This window comes from Oncorhynchus mykiss, chromosome 32, assembly GCF_013265735.2.
Source record: "Oncorhynchus mykiss isolate Arlee chromosome 32, USDA_OmykA_1.1, whole genome shotgun sequence".
Lineage (NCBI taxonomy): Eukaryota > Metazoa > Chordata > Actinopteri > Salmoniformes > Salmonidae > Oncorhynchus > Oncorhynchus mykiss.
In genome coordinates this window covers 549,132-565,070 of record NC_050572.1, presented here as the reverse complement: position 1 = coordinate 565,070, position 15,939 = coordinate 549,132, and the positions used below count along the sequence as shown (strand labels likewise).

Genomic DNA, 15,939 nt, shown 5'->3' with positions numbered 1-15,939 from the left:
TTACGCCCGTATAAGACGTCAGTCAACTCCACTGACAAAGTCTGTAATCGGTTTTTTTTTTTTTTTTGGGGGGGGCGAATGGCTTTGTTTTAAAACAAGTAATGACTTAAATAATTTATAGTTATCATCCATATTGATAAAAGAACCGTTTAAAAATGGACCAGGACTTTAAGGACATGGATTCAGAGGGCCGGTGGCAGAATTTATACATAGTAAGTTAGCTAGCTGTTGGCCTGTCTGTTAGCTTAGCTGATGCAGCTAGCAGCACCAGTGTCAGCTGCTATTTACGCACGCAAATAGCAGCTATTTGTAGAAATACGCACAGATGTTTATTGCTTAGTTCTCTTGTTGCCTTTTACTTTGCTGTCTTTAGACATGTCTTTTCGGCGATGGCGCACAACAATACTCAGCCAGACTCCAAAGCCGAGTGCCAGCGGAGTTTTTAGCGTGCTCACACATGCGGTTACTAACGATATCCTCGCTAAGAGGTTTATCTAGCTAGCTATTTGGCTGACGGATGTTCTCTTATCCATAGTAAGATTAGATTGACAGCTACAAACACATCGTTTGTCAACAGCTTCAAACCCTTGCTGGTGGTGCCAACTAGTTAACACAAGTGTTTATTTGGGGAATCGCAGATTACAACTATTTCCTGCATTTGTTGGTCAACGGGTTTAACCTTTTTAACATCCATTGGTTGCTGCCTAGTGTGGCAAATGGTGTTATCATGATTTGATTGCAATCCGCTGTGTTTAATTTGTTTAACGACACTCCTAAAGATGAACTGCCTTTCTCCGTAAGTTTGTTTCCCCTCCTTGTTTCAGACCAGTCAGTTGTGCTGATGAAACCTGCCTTTATGTCATGATAATTTTTAGGGATGAGATTATTCCTGATCCATAAGGAATTTCTGCTCTTCTGTCATCCACTGTTCATAAACTACTACAATAGTCCCCCAAACCTAAACCATTATCCTACCAGTAAAACACAAGGCTCCATTGAGTTCCCACAGCATCCTCCACCCTATCAGCAAGTGTGACCAAAGGATCTACAGTAGCTAAACATGGTCTGATTCTGTGAATATCTAAAGTAGTCTGACCTTGTGTGTCTTCAGAAACCTCATGGTACAGTAGGTATATAGAGGACCAATTCATAGTCTATTAGTCCGTGATGACTAAACCGTTTGTTTGCAGGAAATACGGAATCAGTCCCATGAATGTCCTTTAAAAGTTGCTAAATATCCAGAAAATCGCAACCGGAACCGATACAGAGATGTCAGTCCATGTAAGTGACTTCATACTCCTTTATATCTTGTTCTTTAAAAGGTTTCGTTGTTGTCTTGAACCGTACCACATTGACTGCAGTATGATACCAACTTCAGATTCAGAAAACTTTGTCCTCAATGAGGCAGTTCATTTTGCAGCAATACAATACATACATGAACTTGTCTTTCACTTGGATATGTTGTTCATATATTACTTCTCTCCTCTGTTGTTGTCTGTGTAGTTGATCACAGCAGAGTTAAACTGGAGAACACAGAGAACGACTACATCAACGCCAGCCTGGTGGTCATGGAGGAGGCCCAGAGGAGCTACATTTTAACTCAGGTGACTTGTCCATTCTGTTGTTATTGTTGTCCATTCTGTTGTTATTGTTGTCCATTCTGTTATTGTTGTCCGTTCTCTTCTTATTGTTGTCCGTTCAGTTTTTGCCTATTTTGTTTTTATTGCACCCATCTACAGCCCTCTAGTATGTTTTCCTCTTTGTATTGTTTCTTTCCAACTACGTCTGACTTCTATATCAGTTCTTGATGAACAGCACCAACACTTGATGAACAGCACCAACACTTGATAAACAGCACCAACACTTGATGAACAGCACTGATGAACAGCACTAACACTGATGAAAAGAACACTTGATTAACAGAATGGACACTGATTAACAGAATGGACACATTAACAGAATGGACACTGATTAACAGAATGGACACTGATTAACAGAATGGACACTAATTTACAGAACACTTGATGAACCCGAAGTAACACTTGATGAACCCGAAGTAACACTTGATGAACACAACGAACACTTGATGAACAGAATAATTGATTCTCAGATTACTTGATTAACAGAACAAGCACTTGATTAATAGAACGAGACCCTTTTTTCAATTTTCCCATAAAATTACATACCCAAATCTAACTGCCTGTAGCTCAGGCCCTGAATCAAGGATATGCATATCCTTGGTACCATTTGAAAGGAAACACTGAAGTTTATGGAAATGTGAAAGGAATGTAGTAGAATATAACACAATAGATCTGGTAAAAAATAATACAAAGAAAAAATGAACCGTTCTTTTGTATCTTTTTGTACCATCATGTTTGAAATGCAAGAGAAAGGCCATAGTGTATTATACCAGCCCAGATGCAATTTAGATTTTGGCCACTAGATGACATCCGTGTATGTGCAAAGTTTTAGACTGATCCAATGAATCATTGCATTTCTGTTCCAAATTTTGTGTCAAGACTGCCCAAATGTGCCTAATTTGTTTATTAATAACTTTTTTTGTTCCAAATGGTGCACTCTCCTCAAACCATAGCATGGTATTATAGCATGGTATTATTTCACTGTAATAGCTACTGTAAATTGGAGAGTGCAGTTAGGCTGACACATTTAAGCTTTCTGCAATTATTAGATATGTCTATGTCCTGGGAAATGTTCTTGTTACTTACAACCTCATGCTAATCGCATTAGCCTATGTTAGCTCAACTTTCCCATGGAAGGGACACTGTTCCCGAAGAATTTCAGAACTAACACTTGATTAACAGAATACTTGATTAACCAATGTAACAATTAACAGAAACATTTAACACATGATTAACAGAGCAAACACTTGATTCACCAATCTAACGATTAACAGAACACTTGGTTCTCAGAACACTTGATTAACCAAACTAACGATTAACAGAACACTTGATTAGCAGAACCCTTAAATAACAGAACCCTTGGTTAAAACCTTTTTGGGATAAGGGGCAGCATTTTCACTTTTGGATGAATAGCGTGCTCAGAGTGAACTGCGTCCTACTCTGTCCCAGATGCTAATATATGCATAGTATTAGTAGTATTGGATAGAAAACAATCTGAAGTTTCTAAAACTGTTTGAATGATGTCTGTGAGTATAACAGAACTCATATGGCAGACGAAAACCTGAGAAAAATCCAACCGGGAAGTGGGACATCTATGGTTTGTAGTTTTTCAAAGCTTGGCCTACCGAATACACATTGAGATGGATAAAGTTGCACTTCCTACGGCTTCCACTAGATGTCAACCGTCTTTAGAAACTTGAATGAGGCTTCTACTATAAAGCCATGAGCCATGAGACCTCTGAGTCAGTGGTCTGGCAGAGTGCCTTGGTCTCATGACGCGCGCTCCTGACAGAGTTACTTCTCGTTCCAGTGCTTTTTTTCAGACAAAGGAATTCTCCGGTTGGAACATTATTGATGTTTTATGTTAAAAACATCCTAAAGATTGATTCCATACATCGTTTGACATGTTTCTAAAGAACTGTAACGGAACTTTCCGAGTTTTTGTCTGGACGAAGTGCCTGCACCTCATGAAGATGGATTACTGGGCTGAACACGCTAACAACAAGTGGCTATTTGGACAAAATATATGGACTTTATGGAACTTTATGGAACAAATCAGTCATTTTATTGTCGAACTGGGATTCCTGGGAGTGCCATCTGATGAAGATCATCAAAGGTAAGTGAATATTTATGGTGTAATTTCTAACTTTGTTGACTCCAAAATGGCGGATATTCCTCTGGCTGTTTTGGGTTCTGAGCCCCGTTTTCAGATTATGCTTTTGAAATCTGACACAGCAGTTGCATTCAGGAGAAGTCTATCTTTAATTCTGTGAATAACAGTTGTATCTTTTATCAGTGTTTATTATGAGTATTTCTGCAAAATCACTGGATGTTTTTGAATCAAAACATTACTGCACGTAACGTGCCAATGTAAACTGAGATTTGATATAAATATTCACATTATCGAACAAAACATACATGTATTGTGTAACATGATGTCCTATGAGTGTCATCTGATGAGGATCATCAAAGGTTGGGGATTAATTTGATCTATATTTCTGATTTTTGTGACTCCTCTCTGTGGCTGGAAAATGGCTGTGTGTGTTTTTGACTTGACTCTGACCTAACATAATCATATGTTGTGCTTTCGCTGTAAAGTATTTTTGAAATCGGACACAATGGGTAGATTAACAAGATGTTTATCTTTCATTTGCTGTATTGGACTTGGGTTAGGGTTACATATTTCAAAAAAATATTTTTTAATTTTGCGCGCTGCCTTTTCAGCGGAATGTTGTCGAGGGGTCCCGCTAGCGGAACGCCTGCCCTAGAAAGGTTAACAAAACACGGATTTAACATTACTAACACTTTGTTAACAAAACACTGATTTAATAGAACACTCGATTAATAGTGAGTACACGTTAAGGTTCTGTTTAACCACAGCCACAGTGATGTTGTTATGACGGTTTTGGTTAACCACAGGGGTGTTGTTACGGGTTGTTATGAAGGTTCTGTTTAACAACAGCCACAGTGGTGTTGTTACAGAGCAATGACTGGAAAACAGGAAATGGATGAAGGGTTTGATGGGAGGAACTAAATGTTACCACATTGACTAAAACAATCTGTTTGCACTCTGACCTGGTGGTGTGATATTATATGAATGATGTTTCTAAGCCTGAAAAGTTACAAATAGAACTGTTGATATATTGTATTATTTATTACTTTACTAACCCCCAAATGCACTTACATTTCCCAATGTGTAATCTTGGTTAGCTAATGGGCTTGTGTCTGCGTCATCCACAGGGTCCTCTGAGGAACACCTGTGGTCACTTCTGGTTGATGATCTGGGAACAGAATACCAAGGCTGTCATCATGCTGAACAGAGTCATAGAGAAGGGATCAGTGAGTACATAACTACTATCTTCTAGTATTGCCTGCATGTGGTACACAGATCACACTATTTTTGTTAAGGTGGGGGAGTGAAAAGCCACTTTCTGTGGAGGGGTATTTCCTCCTACTCTGTGTGGTTTAGAGAGTGAATTCCTGGTCTGGTGATGCTTGGTGGTGGGAGGTGTTGAGATGGCAGTTAGGTCTGTACTACTGTAGGTCTGTGAGAGGGAACCTGACAGTTCCCCAAGCACAGGCTTTATGCCTCAGATGCTACTTGAGCCGACCTCCCCTTCATGTCATCTTGTGTCAGAGTAGCAGCAGTAGGTGTTGGATCATGAGTTTAGTTTCCCTTCCTGGAAGAGGAGGAGCCAGGGGTGAATATTGGTGTCATGAGGTTCTATTCAGTCTTGTTACGGCCAACAGATGCCTTTTAATAGCATGACATTACGTAACCTGGTTGTCCATATTTTAGAAGGACTTGTAGAAAATGAATGATTAACTTTATCAAATGTAGTGAAACCTTGTAGCTTTAGTCTTTATAGGGACTGTCACTGCATTAAGTAGAATGCTGGGCTACACATACTTTGATAATATTAATCATAATCATAAAACATGGGACTGATAATGCTTATTCAGAATATTATTAAGACTGGAAACACTTCTCTTTTCTGTCATAACTTTACCCTTCAACTAAGGTGACTGACTGGCTGGGGCTGACTGACTGTCTTCTGTATTTCCCGCCTGACAGGAAAAGTGTGCTCAGTATTGGCCAACGCAGGATGAGCATGAGATGTCGTTCAGAGATACACATTTCCTGATAACGCTGGTTTCAGAAGACGTCAAGTCCTACTACACAACCAGAGTGCTGGAGCTGCAAAATGATAAGGTGAGTCTCTTTCACATGGTGGAAGTCTGAGTAATGCAGGAGTGTAATCTAGGATCAAATCACATTTATTTATATAGCCCTTCTTACATCAGCTGATATCTCAGTGCTGTACAGAAACCCAGCCTAAAACCCCAAACAGCAAGCAATGCAGGTGTAGAAACACGGTGGCTAGGAAAAACTCCCTAGAAAGGTCAAAACCTAGGAAGAAACCTTGAGAGGAACCAGGCTATGAGGGGTGGCCAGTCCTCTTCTGGCTGTGCCGGGTTGGAGATTATAACAGAACATGGCCAAGATGTTCAAATGTTCATAAATGACCAGCAGGGTCAAATAATAATAATAATAATCACAGTAGTTGTCGAGGGTGCAGCAAGTCAGCACGTCAGGAGTAAATGTCAATTGGCTTTTCATAGCCGATCATTGAGAGTATCTCTACCACTCCTGCTGTCTCTAGAGAGTTGAAAACAGCAGGTCTGGGACAGGTAGCACGTCTGGTGAACAGGTCAGGGTTCCATAGCCGCAGGCAGAATAGTTGAAACTGGAGCAGCAGCACGGCCAGGTGGACTGGGGACAGCAATGAGTCATCATGCTGGGTAGTCCTGAGGCATGGTCCTAGGGCTCAGGTCCTCAGAGAGAGAGAAAGAAAGAGAATTAGAGAGAGCATACTTAAATTCACACAGGACACCGGATAAGACAGGAGAAATACTCCAGATATAACAAACTAGCCCCCCGACACATAAACTACTGCAGCATAAATACTGGAGGCTGAGACAGGAATGGTCAGAAAACACTGTTGCCCCATCTGAGGACACCCCCGGACAGGGCCAAACAGGAAGGATATAACCCCACCCACTTTGCCAAAGCACAGCCCCCACACCACTAAACGGATATCTTCAACCACCAACTTACCATCCTGAGACAAGGCGGAGTATAGCCCACAAAGATCTCCGCCACGGCACAACCCATGGGGGAGCGCCAACCCAGACAGGAAGATCACGTAAGTGACTCAACCTACTCAAGTCACACACCCCTCCTAGGGATGGCATGGAAGAGCACCAGTAAGCCAGTGACTCAGCCCCTGTAATAGGGTTAGAGGCAGAGAATCCCAGTGGAAAGAGGGGAACCGGTCAGGCAGAGACGGCGACGGCGGTTCGTTGCCCCAGAGCCTTTCCGTTCACCTTCACACTCCTGGGCCAGACTACACTCAATCATATGACCTACTGAAGAGATAAGTCTTCAGTAAAGACTTAAAGGTTGAGACTGCGTCTCTCACATGGGTAGGCAGACCATTCCATAAAAATGGAGCTCTATAGGAGAAAGCCCTGCCTCCAGCTGTTTGCTTAGAAATTCTAGGGACAATTAGGAGGCCTGCGTCTTGTGACCATAGCATACATGTAGGTATGTACGGCAGGACCAAATCAGAAAGATGGGTAGGAGCAAGCCCATGTAATGCTTTGTCTCAGGTCTCCTCTGTGATCTTATTCAGTGTGATTTAAAATTGATGCTTGATCAAGGTGCTGGAGTAGCAGAATGCTAACGAGCCATATATCTAAAATGGTGTGAATATGATGCATTAGAGATTATTTCCATGCATCTCTATTAGAGCTGGGCGATATGGACAATAATTGCGATAAAATACAGACTTTTCCGTTTTCCATGATTGATGTCCAAGTTTTTAGTATACTTTTTTTCAAGATGAGTGATAAGAGAATCGTCCAGTCCATTGGGTATCTCACTACGCCCCCATATGCCACGTCTTGAAATATACAGACAGATGTATTTAAAGTAAATTTACGTTGTAAAACGTCTGACAGCCAACTTTCTAGCTCCGCCCATAACTTTGGGACTTTGTAGCATTCCCAGAAGGTATGAATTATTGAGTAATTTTTAGTTTTACACTTAAGACATGACTGCCATTGTGCTGTAGAATGTATGAATTTTGTCTCTTGTATAATACATTCTATACATTAGTTTATACCGGATTTAACGTAAATTTTTCTTAACTGTAATTTCGTTAGTTATTCTCCAACTTTCCCTCCATCTTGTCCAAACATCAGTTCTTTTTAAGTCCTGGTTCCAAGATTTTTTTCTAAAAGATTGTCAGTTGGATTTGCTCTGTTCAAGGATTTGTATATCTTCCCTATCATATGAACATCCTTTTCTGACTCAAATAAGATTTCTTCGAGGATGCTCTGTCTAACATATTTCAAATCAAAATTTAGGTATATGTAACTTTTAAGTTGTATGTATTTGAAACTAACATTGGAAAACAGATTTCTTTACATGAATCTGTGAATTCTGGAAAGCTATCCAAGGGTTGTTCCATAAGGTTTTGTTTTTAGGGAGTGATATTGGTTCTTGTAGAATATGTTTATAGTGTTCTTAACTATGTAATTGTTAATGTTCTTAGCTTTATATTTTGAAAATAGACACGGAAAAAGATTCTGGGGATGCACATCTTGAATTACGTACCCATTCTTCCTATTTAGTACATTTAACTATATGTCACAAGTAAAAGCCTTGGGTAGTGAGTTGATACAATTACAATCTGGAAGGTTAAAACCACCCTCGGACATAGGAAGATGTTAAACTTCCCTCTTTTATTCTATGAATTTTATTTGTCCGATATAAAGTCTTATGACCAAGTAAACTTTTTTAAAGAATGTCTTTGTGGGGTAATTGGTAATACCGAAAATAAATACCAAAACTTTAGCAGCAATGCCATTATTAATACATTTATTCTACCTGTAGATGTATGGGAAGGTGATGTCTTTGTGGGGTAATTAGTAATACCGAAAATAAATACCAAAACTTTAGCAGCCATTCTAGAGGTTTATTGTACCTGTAAGATTTATGGGAAGATTATTCAATTTAGTTAGATCTGCTTTCATATTGTTGAGTAATGGAGTAAAGTTATCTGATATAATTGTTTGTCACTTGTTAAGCGTCCTATGTAGTTCATATTTTTTGTGGTCTCCTGAAAGGATTGCTGTTTTTTCTGTATCCTGAGATTTGAGTATTCTGAAAATATTCTTAGCAAGGCATTGAGTTTTCAATGTTGGGCATTGGGTTTTCAATGTTGGGCATTGGGTTTTCAATATTTGTCAGGTATTTCAGGAGATCATCTGCAAATAAGTTTAGTTTATTTTCATGTTTACCAATACTGATACCTGTTACGTTTGTGTCCTGTCTAATTATTTCTGCAAGCAGTTCAATTGCCAGTGGAAACAGGAAACAGGAAGGGGGAGAGAGGACATCCCTGTCTTGTCCCCCTTTCTAAAGCATTCATCAGATAATATATTATTTGTGTATATTTTTCCTTTAGAACATTTATTCAATATGTTTTATTAAATGTATTATTTAAGCTGGAAAGTTGAAAGTGTCCAAAGTTTTGAATACAGAAGGCTATTCAAGACGATCAAAAGCCTTTTTGGCATCAACAGCCATAATTGAATAATATATGTCCTGTTTTTTTTGCATATTGTATTAAACTGAAACATTTGTTTGATATATAACAAGTCTGGTAAGATGTTTGCCATTCTATTGCTTATAAGCTTTGTTATAATTTTGTCACAATTTATTGAATTTATGTCTATAATCAGCAGGGGACTCTCCAGATTTTCCTGGTTTCAATGTAACTGAAAATAACTATTTGATACATGGAACTAGGAAGTACTGAATTGTGTGACGTGTGTGTTGTCATTTGTGTAAATAGGGGGGGCTACATTGTCCCAAAATGTTGAATATAATTCTTTGGGAAGCCATCCATTCCTGGTGATTTCCTCCATGCAAATGTTTTAACAGTATCTAATATTTCTTCTTGGGTGTTTACGGTTTTAATCTTTTTTTTTGTCTGCTGATATTTGCTTCGGACTTGTTGAGTCTAAGAAGGTTATAGGATCCGTCAAACTGTTTAATTCTGATTTATATACATTTTCATAGAAGCTTTTAAAATATTAATTAATCACACTGTTTCTAATGACCACTTTTGTATCTTAGTTTAAAAATATATATAATTGGTTTACCATGTGTTAATTTCATGAGAGCTGCGAGATATTTACCAGGTTTATTTTCCATTAAGTAGAATGCTTTATTTGAGTTTAACCTGTAGTTGTTGGCTGTCTTCAAAAGTAAAAGATTGTATTCCTGCTTAAGTTCAGAAATTGTATTTTCTTCTTTACCTTGTAAAGATTTATGGGCTTTTTCTAAGATAGTGATTTTCTTTCATTTCAATTTCTAAATCAGATTTAACTTTTGGCGAGTATGAAATGATCATTCCCCTAATGTACACCTTAAAAGCATCCCAAATTGTATCAGGGGTCGGCTTTTCTCTGTCTACATTTGTTTATCTATTTATACAATTTTGGGTCCAGGAGATTATTTTCTCCTGGTGTAATTAAGCACGATGCTAGAGAATGATCCGATATCACTATATCATCTATTTCTTTTTTTTATCCAGTAAATTGTTGAGTGAATTTTTGGAGAAGAAAAAATGTAGTCAATTCTTAAATAGCTTTTCTACCTTTTGAGAAAAGAAGGAATAGTCTTTTGGAGTTGGGAATAGTAATCTATGTGTCCTATAAATTATTTGTAGAGATGACATGTTTTGCCTCTTTGGAGGCTCCTTAAATGTGCCTTTTTCATTGCTACGTCTGTTAATCTTATCGAATGTATGATTTAGGTCACCTGCTAAAATAATACTTCCTGTGTGGATGTGATCTAGATTTGCCCCTGATGGGATATACAATGAAATCAATGTGTATTTCTCACCATGTAAAGTACAATTCAACATAAGAAAATTGCCTTCTTGGTTTATGTGCCCGGATATAAGGGGAAAGGCGTATTCTTATTTATCAGGATGCCTACTGTACACCTCTGCTGTTACTAGAGGTCGACCGATTTACGAATTTTCAACACCGATACCGATTTTATTGGAGGACCAAAAAAATCCGATACCGATTAATCTACCTATTTTTATATATGTATATTTTTAATAATGACAATTACAATACTGAATGAACACTTTTTATTTTAACTTAATATAATACATCAATAAAATCTATTTAGTCTCAAATAAATAATTAAACATGTTCAATATGGATTAAATAATGCAAAAACAAAGTGATGGAGATGAAAGTAAAAAGTGCAATATTTGCCATGTAAAAAAGCTAACGTTTAAGTTCCTTGCTCAGAACATGAGAATGCTGGTGGTTCCTTTTAACATGAGTCTTCAATATTCCCAGGTAAGAAGTTTTAGGTTGTAGTTATTATAGGACTATTTCTCTCTATACGATTTGTATTTCATATACCTTTGACTATTGGATGTTCTAATAGGTACTTTAATATTGCCAGTCTAATCTCAGGAGTTGATAGGCTTGAAGTCATAAACAGCGGAATGCTTGAATCACAGCGAAGAGCTGCTGGCAAATGCAGGAAGTGCTGTTTGAATGAATGCTTACGAGCCTGCTGCTGCCTACCACCGCCCAGTCAGACTGCGCTATCAAATCATAGACTTAATTATAATATAATAAAACAGAAATACGAGCCTTAGGTCATTAATATGGTCAAATCCGGAAACTGACATTTCGAAAACAAAACATTTTTTCTTTCAGTGAAATACGGAACCGTTACGGATTTTATCTCATGGGTGGCATCCCTAAGTCTAAATATTGCTGTTTATATTGCACAACCTTCAATGTTATGTCATAATTATGTATAATTCTGGCAAATGAATTAGTCTTTGTTAGGAAGAAATGGTCTTCACACAGTTCGCAACAAGCCAGGCGGCCCAAACTGCTGCATATACCCTGACTGCTTGCACAGAACGCAAGAGAAGTGACACAATTTCCCTAGCTAAAATAAATTCATGTTAGCAGGCAATATTAACCAAATATGCAGTTTTAAAAATGTATACTTGTGTATTGTGAAAGACAGATTTTTATGGTTAGGTACACATTGGTGCAACAACAGTGCTTTTTTCGCGAATGCCGTTAAATCATCACCCGTTTGGCGAAGTAGGCTGTGATTCGATTATATGCAGCGCAGGACAAGCTAGATAAACTAGTAATATCATCAACCATGTGTAGTTAACTAGTGATTATGTTAAGATTGATTGTTTTTTTTTTATAAGATAAGTTGAATGCTAGCTAGGAACTTACCCTAAGTTAGCTATTTCATGTGCCTGCCTGTTTCTGTGCATATTGCTGGCCAAGGCTATATACTACATAATTCACCACCTGAGGAAGTGAGAACTCATGTGTTTTGAGTTCCCACTTCCTCAGGTGGTGAATTGTGTAGCATATAGCTGTTGCTAAATAGCCATGCAATTCATCTAACAGTACATTTATTGTCCAACAAATAAACACATGGCTACACTTCGTACTGCTGGCGCATCATCTCAATTACATACTCAGTAAAGTGGTGTTATTTCCTTAACATTGAGAGTTGAGAAATACTTTCTATACTCTCATAAAGCTTAGACTCTCCTCTTTTTTTAACAACAGTAAATGCAGCCCTCCCTTCACTCCGTGTGCAAAGGGGGAGAGGGAGTGAGGGCAGATACTTTCGATGCAAGAAGCAGGTTTAGGGCAAATAATGGTTTTAGAACCAAAAATGTCTGCAGGAACGTTGTGTAGCCTAATCATCAAAATTACGGACGTCAGTAAAATTGCTTTGGTTAGAAGAGGGAAATGTCAGTGTCGGTAACTTTTCAGTTTATCGTCCAAGCTTCAATCTCTATCTATTATCCCCTCCCTTCCTCCCCAGGGAAGTACAGTGTTCTACTATCTCCAGGGTTAGGGTCAATGCAGTGGTCCACTATTATTTTCAAGGATGAGAATTGGAATTTCAGTTTGTTTCCTGAATTTAAATGGAATTGAGTCCAATCCTGCTCCTGTCCATTTGTACTGTAGGACATAAATGGCACCCTATTCCATTTATGGTGCAGTTTAGACCGGGGCCCACTGGGCTCTGGTCAATAGTAATGCACTAGGGGATAGGGTGCCATTTCGGACAAAAAGTAATGTACTAAGGAATAAGGGTGCCATTTGGGACACAAGCAATGTGTTTTGTCCTCTCTTGTGTCTTCCAGACAGGGGAGAAGAGAGAGATCTATCACTTTCATTACACCACCTGGCCTGACTTTGGTGTCCCAGAATCGCCGGCGTCCTTCCTCAACTTCCTGTTCAAGGTGCGGGAGTCTGGCTCGTTGGGGGCGGATCACGGACCGGCGGTAGTGCACTGCAGCGCTGGAATTGGCCGCTCAGGGACCCTCTCATTGGTTGACACCTGTCTGGTCCTGGTAAGCCCTGCCCCCTCACACTTATAGTTAACACTATAAACCAGTGATGTCAAACTTGTTTCCCCGTGGACCACATTCGGTCTTCACCAAGGTCCAGGTGTTCAGAAAGTATTCAGACCCCTTCCCCTTTTCCACATTTTGTTACGTTACAGCCTTATCTTTAAAAAAAAATGTGCATCAATCTACACACAATGCCCCATAATGACGAAGTGAAAACAGCCTTACAGAAATGTTTGCACATTTATTAAAAATAAGCTGAAATACATTATTTACATAAGTATTCAGACCCTTTGCCATTAGACTCAAAATTGAGCTCCGGTGCATGTGTCCATTAATCATCATTGAGATGTTTCTACAACTTGATTGGAGTCCACCTGTGGTAAATTCAATAGCTTGGACATGATTTGGAAAAGTACACACCTGTCTATATAGGGTCCCAGAGTGACAGAACCTGTCAGAGCAAAAACCAAGCCGTGAGGTTGAAGGAATTGTCCGTAGAGCACCGAGACATGGTGTCAGGGCACAGGGGAAGATTACGAAAACATTTCTGCAGCATTGAAGGTCCCCAAGAACACAGTGGCCTCCATCGTTCTTAAATGGAAGAAGTTTGGAACCACCAGGACTCTTCCTAGAGCTGGCGCCCGGCCAAACTGAGCAATCAGGGGAGAAGGGCCTTGGACAGGGAGGTGACCAAGAACCCAATGAGTCTGAACGAGTCAGAGTTCCTCTGTGGAGATGGGAGAACCGTCCAGAAGGACAACCATCTCTACAGCACTTCACTAATCAGGCATATATGGTAGAGTGGTCAGACGGATGCCACTCCTCAGTAAAAGGCACATGACAGCCTGCTTGGAGTTTGCCAGAAGACACCTAAAGGACTCTGACCATGAGAAACAAGATTCTCTGGTCTGATGAAACCAAGATCGAACTCTTTGGCCAGAATGCCAAGCGTCACGTCTGGAGGAACCCTGGCACCATCTCTACGGTGAAGCATGGTGGTGGCAGCATCATGCTGTAGGGATGTTTTTCAGCAGCAGGGACTGGGAGACTAGTCAGGATCGAAGCAAAGATGAACGGAGCAAAGTACAGAGAGATCCTTGATGAAAACCTGCTCCAGAGCACTCAGGACCTCAGACTGGGGTGAAGGCTCACCTTCCAACAGGACAACGACCCTAAGGATACAGCCAAGATAATGCAGGAGTGACTTCAGGACAAGTCTCTGAATGTCCGTGAGTGGCCCAGCCATAGCCCAGACTTGAACCCGATCAAACATCTGTGGAGAGACCCGAAAATTGCTGTGCAGTGGCGCTCCCCATCCAACCTGACAGAGCTTGAGAGGATCTGCAGAGAACAATGGGAGAATCTCCCCAAATACAGGTGTGCCAAGCTTGTAGCGTCATACCCAAGAAGACTCAAGGCTGTAATCGCTGCCAAAGGTGCTGGAACAAAGTACTGAGTTAAGGGTCTGAATAATTATGTGAATGTGATATTTCATTTTTTTTCTCAAATGTCTAAAAGCCTGTTTTTGCTTTGCCATTATGGGGTATTGTGTTTAGATTTGTTTTTTTTTCCCCCCAAATTAATTTAATCAATTTTAGAATAAGGCTGTAACATAACAAAATGTGGAAGAAGTCAAGGGGTCCGACTGCACTGTATATCCTTGCTTTTAAAAATAAAAATAAAAAATAATCCTCTATGCATCTCTTTTGGAATTTTAGATTCTCCCTGACTGTTTGTTACGATGACCGTTAGCTAGCTGGGGAGAGTGAAGAGATGACATATAGGTCCGTTAGCTAGCTGGGGAGAGTGTAGTTCCATTAGCTAGCTGGGGAGGGTGACGAGACTACGTGGAGGTCCGTTAGCTAGCTGGGGAGAGTGTAGTTCCATTAGCTAGCTGGGGAGAGTGACGAGACTACATGTAGGTCCGTTACCTAGCTGGGGAGAGTAGTTCCATTAGCTAGCTGGGGAGAGTGTAGGTATGTTAGCTAGCTGGGGAGACTGAAGAGATGACATGTAGGTCTGTTAGCTAGCTGGGGAGAGTGAAGAGACTACATGTAGGTCCGTTAGCTAGCTGGGGAGAGTGTAGGTCCGTTAGCTAGCTGGGGAGAGTGAAGAGACTACATGTAGGTCTGTTAGCTAGCTGGGGAGAGTGAAGAGACTATATGTAGGTCCGTTAGCTAGCTGGGGAGAGTGACGAGACTACATGTAGGTCTGTTAGCTAGCTGGGGAGAGTGTAGGTCTGTTAGCTAGCTGGGGAGAGTGACAAGACTATATGTAGGTCCGTTAGCTAGCTGGGAGAGTGACGAGACTACATGTAGGTCTGTTAGCTAGCTGGGGAGAGTGTTGGTCTGTTAGCTAGCTGGGGAGAGTGTTGGTCTGTTAGCTAGCTGGGGAGATTAGTTCCATTAGCTAGCTGGGGAGAGTAGTTCCATTAGCTAGCTGGGGAGAGTAGTTCCATTAGCTAGCTGGGGAGAGTGTAGGTCTGTTAGCTAGCTGGTGAGAGTGTAGGTCTGTTAGTTAGCTGGGGAGAGTGAAGAGACTACATCTAGGTCTGTTAGCTAGCTGGGGAGAGTGTAGTTCCATTAGCTAGCTGGGGAGAGTAGTTCCATTAGCTAGCTGGGGAGAGTGTAGGTCTGTTAGCTAGCTGGGGAGAGTGTAGGTCTGTTAGTTAGCTGGGGAGAGTGACGAGACTACATGTAGGTCTGTTAGCTAGCTGGGGAGAGTGTAGTTCCATTAGCTAGCTGGGGAGAGTGAAGAGACTACATGTAGGTCCGTTAGCTAGCTGGAGA

At 40.2% G+C, this 15,939-nt stretch overlaps 1 protein-coding gene across 1 annotated transcript in view; it reads left to right on the top strand.

Moving 5' to 3' along the window:
* Positions 1-22: 22 nt before the first annotated feature.
* ptpn2b (protein tyrosine phosphatase non-receptor type 2b) overlaps positions 23-15,939 on the top strand; it is a 76,422-nt gene continuing 60,505 nt past the window's right edge. The window contains exons 1-6 of the mRNA XM_036970982.1: positions 23-212; positions 1,191-1,281; positions 1,504-1,604; positions 4,881-4,979; positions 5,716-5,853; positions 12,941-13,150. Of these exons, the coding sequence (XP_036826877.1) occupies positions 156-212; positions 1,191-1,281; positions 1,504-1,604; positions 4,881-4,979; positions 5,716-5,853; positions 12,941-13,150 (696 nt within the window). The 5' untranslated portion in view covers positions 23-155. The remainder of the gene's footprint in view (positions 213-1,190; positions 1,282-1,503; positions 1,605-4,880; positions 4,980-5,715; positions 5,854-12,940; positions 13,151-15,939) is intronic.